The sequence below is a fragment of the Sander vitreus genome, unplaced genomic scaffold (assembly GCF_031162955.1).
Source record: "Sander vitreus isolate 19-12246 unplaced genomic scaffold, sanVit1 ctg314_0, whole genome shotgun sequence".
In the NCBI taxonomy this organism is placed as follows: domain Eukaryota; kingdom Metazoa; phylum Chordata; class Actinopteri; order Perciformes; family Percidae; genus Sander; species Sander vitreus.
Window position 1 is genome coordinate 107,501 of NW_027595463.1, and position 5,000 is coordinate 112,500.

Below are 5,000 nucleotides of genomic sequence, written 5' to 3' on the forward strand. Positions count from 1 at the left end.
TCTTATTTGTCAAGCAATTCTATTATATTTACATTATTGTCCTCTCATAGTCATAGTTAATATATAACAAGCTATTGCACTGTTCCCTTTTCCACCACCATCACATGGTCAGTCCATGCCAGACCTCAAATTGTTATTCTTTACATTTGTGTGAGTGATTTATATGTATGTGAGATATATGTGTGTATGTGTGTTTGTTGTGTTATGGTTGTCTAAGCTACTGGATGCCTAAGATTTCCCTCAGGATGAATAAAGTATATATTTATCTATCCTTATTGTATTATATTGATATGATCTCCCATTAGTCTGCAGTAAACCGACATTACAGTCTTTATATTCAACAGTCATACTGCTCCAACCTACTTACAATAGGTTCATCACAAGTTTGCTTTGAAGGTTTTCTGTAATATATTATATATTATATATATAATAGTATATTTTCTGTAATATATTCTGTTTCTGGATCGTCTGAATGTTTCAAACTGCATTTCATGGGATTTTACTTACGCTGCATTTTCCCGCTTTTATTTTGAAGGCCACGCCACATTATCTTCCGGTTACATTTTGTGTATGGAAACTGCTGACAGCATTATTATGAAAATGTCCGACTTTAAATTTTCGGATTTAAAATATAATCTTTTAATGCTGCTGTTGTGACTGTCCCTTCAAAATAAAAGTCTAAAATAAAAGGATCTGAACATTCAACCAACACATCCTGGAGAGACACCACCATCTGTAGTTTCAAGTGTTTATTTGTAGTCCAACATTCATTACAAAGTCAAGAGGCGTTCACTGACAGCTGGGAACAGTGGGACGTTTCAGCTTCAGATCCCAGAAGAAATAAATAAAATACTATTTTCTTTACTGTATTTTCATTGCTGCTGAAGGAAAAACAGAATCAACCTCAGAGCTGAACGTCTCAGTTCCCGGCTGCAGTGAACGCAGCATTAAGGCCACGCCGGTGGAAACTGCTGAGTCACTGTTCAGTGTGGAGACCCGAGTCATGGTCTGCAGGGTTGTTAGCATCAGTCACAAACAGGAGGTAGAAATTAGAAACCCTATTCTTCCATGTGTTTGTGTCTAAGTGACTGATCTGGTCCAGTATTACTGACAGCCCTGAAATCCCCATCACCAAACCAACCAGACTCCATGTAAATAATCAGGACTTTTAACTTTTTGAGCCAGCATATCTCCACCAGACTCCATGTAAATAATCAGGACTTTTAGCGTGTATAGAGCCAGCATATCTCCACCAGACTCCATGTAAATAATCAGGACTTTTAGCGTGTATAGAGCCAGCATATCTCCACCAGACTCCATGTAAATAATCAGGACTTTTAGCGTGTATAGAGCCAGCATATCTCCACCAGACTCCATGTAAATAATCAGGACTTTTAGCGTGTATAGAGCCAGCATATCTCCACATGTAAATAGATGAATTAAGGGTTTATTTCAACCAAACCAGAGTGGTGATTGTTGGAACAGTGGAAAGATGAACCAAGACGGCTTTTGGTAGTTTTATTTAGTTTCTGTCCACTTTGAATGAAGTGTGTTTTACGATGATAAAAGTCCTGATTATTTACATGGAGTCTGGTGGGTTTGGTGATGGTGATTTCGGGGCTGTTTCATGTTAAACTAAAAGGATCTTACTCTTTAACTAAAAGGTCTATCTCTGTAGGGATCCATCCCATAATAATGTCAGACACTCAGACACAGAGACATGGAGACAGAGAGTCCAGGGTGAAAGACGCCCTTTAAGGAGTTAAAAATCAAACTAGTTTCTGTGTAGAAGATGAATCTCTGTCTGTTTTGAGCTACATGTTATAAAGTTATTAAAGTTATTTCTGCAGAAAACAAAGGCAGCAGTTTGTTAAAAACAACGAGCCGGCTCTGGGACAGTGAATGCATCATTCAGAGTTCAGAGTTCACCGGGACCCTTGAACGCATCATCGTAGGACATGAAAATATCACAAAGTGTCTAAAAACACAACCTGAATTTAGCGGTAACTGTTCCTGTGCTCAGGGTGGAGATGAGTCATCATCATCATCATCGTCATCATCATCATCATCATCATATATGAGATGAGTTAACATTCAGTCCACAGAGACACATCTGACCGTGTTCGTCTCATTTCAAGTTCCAGGTCAATGCACGACGTTTAAAAACTAGAGCTGGGTAACACACACACACACACACACACACACACACACACACACACACACACACACAGACACACACACACACACACACACACACATACACAGAGACACACACACACACACACACACACACGAGACACACACACACACACACACACACACACACACACACACACACACACACACACACACACACACACACACACACACACACACACACACACACACGCACACACACACACACACAGAGAGAGAGACACACACACACACACACACACAGAGAGAGAGACACACACACACAGAGACACACACACACACACACACAGACACACACACACAGAGAGAGACACAGACACACACACACACGAGACGACACACACACACACACACACACACACACACACACACACACACACACACACACACACACACACACACACACACACACACACACACACACAGAGCTGGGTATTGATACCAGTTCCTGAAGGCTACTTTTATAAAACAACATAATATAAATGTCTGTCCCAGCTGTGACTGCATGAGCGTCTCTGTGTAACGGAGAGTTCTTCCTGTGTCTCTATGACATGTGACGTCAGCCAGCCAATCACAGCCATGATTAAGGCAGATTGCTGCTCCTGCGTTAAATCAACGCTGTGAGTACGTTGAGACGTACTGAACAACGTCTTCCCTGAAAAAATGTAACTACACGTCGCTGGGCCGTGGCATCCCCCCCTCCACGCGCACACACACACACACACACACACACACACACACACACACACACACACACACACACACACACACACAGACACACACAGACACACACACACACACACACACACAGACACACACACACACACACACACACACACACACACACACACACACACACACACACACACACAAGCTTGGTAGAAGCATGCTGCGTGCTGATTGGCTCACTCACTGAGATTAAATGACGAGGCATTTTTAGAAACTGGTTGCTAAGGAGGCGGTCGGTACCCAGCCCTAGTGACAACCAAACTAAAAACTGTGTCAGGGCTGTCGTCCAATCAGAGGAGCCGTCTCAGGGAACCTGTCTCTGGAGGGAACGTCCTGTAGCTCGCAGTCAGCTGGAGCCGTCACCCCCGGCAACAGCTTCCTTTCTCTGTCACGCCGAAACGTTGACGTCCCGCAGAGCGATGGCGGCCGGCGTCCCGGCAGCAGCGGAGGCGGTTGCCGTGGCGGCGGGCTGCGGCTGCGTGAAGACGGAGGGCGAGGGGGGCGGGGCGGACAGAGCAGGGCCGTTCTGATTGGCCGGGGCGATCTGGAACAGAATTTGCTGTAACGTCCGTCTGAGGTTCGGGTGCAGGCGGTGCTGAGTCTGGCTGAAAATCTCCACGGCAACGCACTTCATCACCCCGGCAACCAGGTCGTCGTACAGCGGCACCGTGTACATCCTGGACGTCTGAGACAGAAAACAAGATGTGGTAACCCTCTGAGTAGCAGTAGCAGCAGATGCTAACATGCTAACACATGCTTAAATGTACAGTCAGGTCCATAAATATTGGGACATCGACACAATTCTAATCTTTTTGGCTCTATACACCACCACAATGGAGTTGAAATGAAACGAACAAGATGTGCTTTAACTGCAGACTTTCAGCTTTAATTTGAGGGTATTTACATCCAAATCAGGTGAACGGTGTAGGAATTACAACAGTTTGTATATGTGCCTCCCACTTTTTAAGGGACCAAAAGTAATGGGACAATTGGCTGCTCAGCTGTTCCATGGCCAGGTGTGTGTTATTCCCTCATTATCCCATTTACAAGGAGCAGATAAAAGGTCCAGAGTTCATTTCAAGTGTGCTATTTACATTTGGAATCTGTTGCTGTCAACTCTCAATATGAGATCCAAAGAGCTGTCACCATCAGTGAAGCAAGCCATCATTAGGCTGAAAAATCTAAACAAACCCATCAGAGAGATAGCAAAAACATTAGGTGTGGCCAAATCAACTGTTTGGGAACATTCTTAAAAAAGAAAGAACGCACCGGTGAGCTCAGCAACACCAAAAGACCCGGAAGACCACGGAAAACAACTGTGGTGGATGACCGAAGAATACTTTCCCTGGTGAAGAAAAACACCCTTCACAACAGTTGGCCAGATCAAGAACACTCTCCAGGAGGTAGGTGTATGTGTGTCAAAGTCAACAATCAAGAGAAGACTTCACCAGAGTGAATACAGAGGGTTCACTACAAGATGTAAACCATTGGTGAGCCTCAAAAAACAGGAAGGCCAGATTAGAGTTTGCCAAACAACATCTAAAAAAGCCTTCACATTTCTGGAACAACATCCTATGGACAGATGAGACAAAGATCAACTTGTACCAGAGTGATGGGAAGAGAAGAGTATGGAGAAGGAAAGGAACTGCTCATGATCCAAAGCATACCACCTCATCAGTGAAGTATGGTGGTGGTAGTGTCATGGCGTGGGCATGTATGGCTGCCAATGGAACTGCTTCTCTTGTATTTATTGATGATGTGACTGCTGACAAAAGCAGCAGGATGAATTCTGAAGTGTTTCGGGCAATATTATCTGCTCATATTCAGCCAAATGCTTCAGAACTCATTGGACGGCGCTCACAGTGCAGATGGACAATGACCAAGCATACTGCGAAAGCAACCAAAGAGTTTTTTAAGGGAAAGAAGTGGAATGTTATGCAATGGCCAAGTCAATCACCTGACCTGAATCCGATTGAGCATGCATTTCACTTGCTGAAGACAAAACTGAAGGGAAAATGCCCCAAGAACAAGCAGGAACTGAAGACAGTTGCAGTAGAGGCCTGGCAGAGCATCAC

At 44.1% G+C, this 5,000-nt stretch overlaps 1 protein-coding gene across 2 annotated transcripts in view; it reads right to left on the minus strand.

Annotated features, from left to right (window-relative positions):
• Positions 1–2,538: 2,538 nt before the first annotated feature.
• Positions 2,539–5,000, minus strand: part of rnpepl1 (arginyl aminopeptidase like 1) — a 19,622-nt gene continuing 17,160 nt past the window's right edge. For both annotated transcript variants that reach the window (XM_078244851.1, XM_078244852.1), the window contains exon 13: positions 2,539–3,610. In XM_078244851.1, coding sequence (XP_078100977.1) covers positions 3,314–3,610 — 297 coding nt within the window. In that variant the 3' untranslated portion in view covers positions 2,539–3,313. The remainder of the gene's footprint in view (positions 3,611–5,000) is intronic.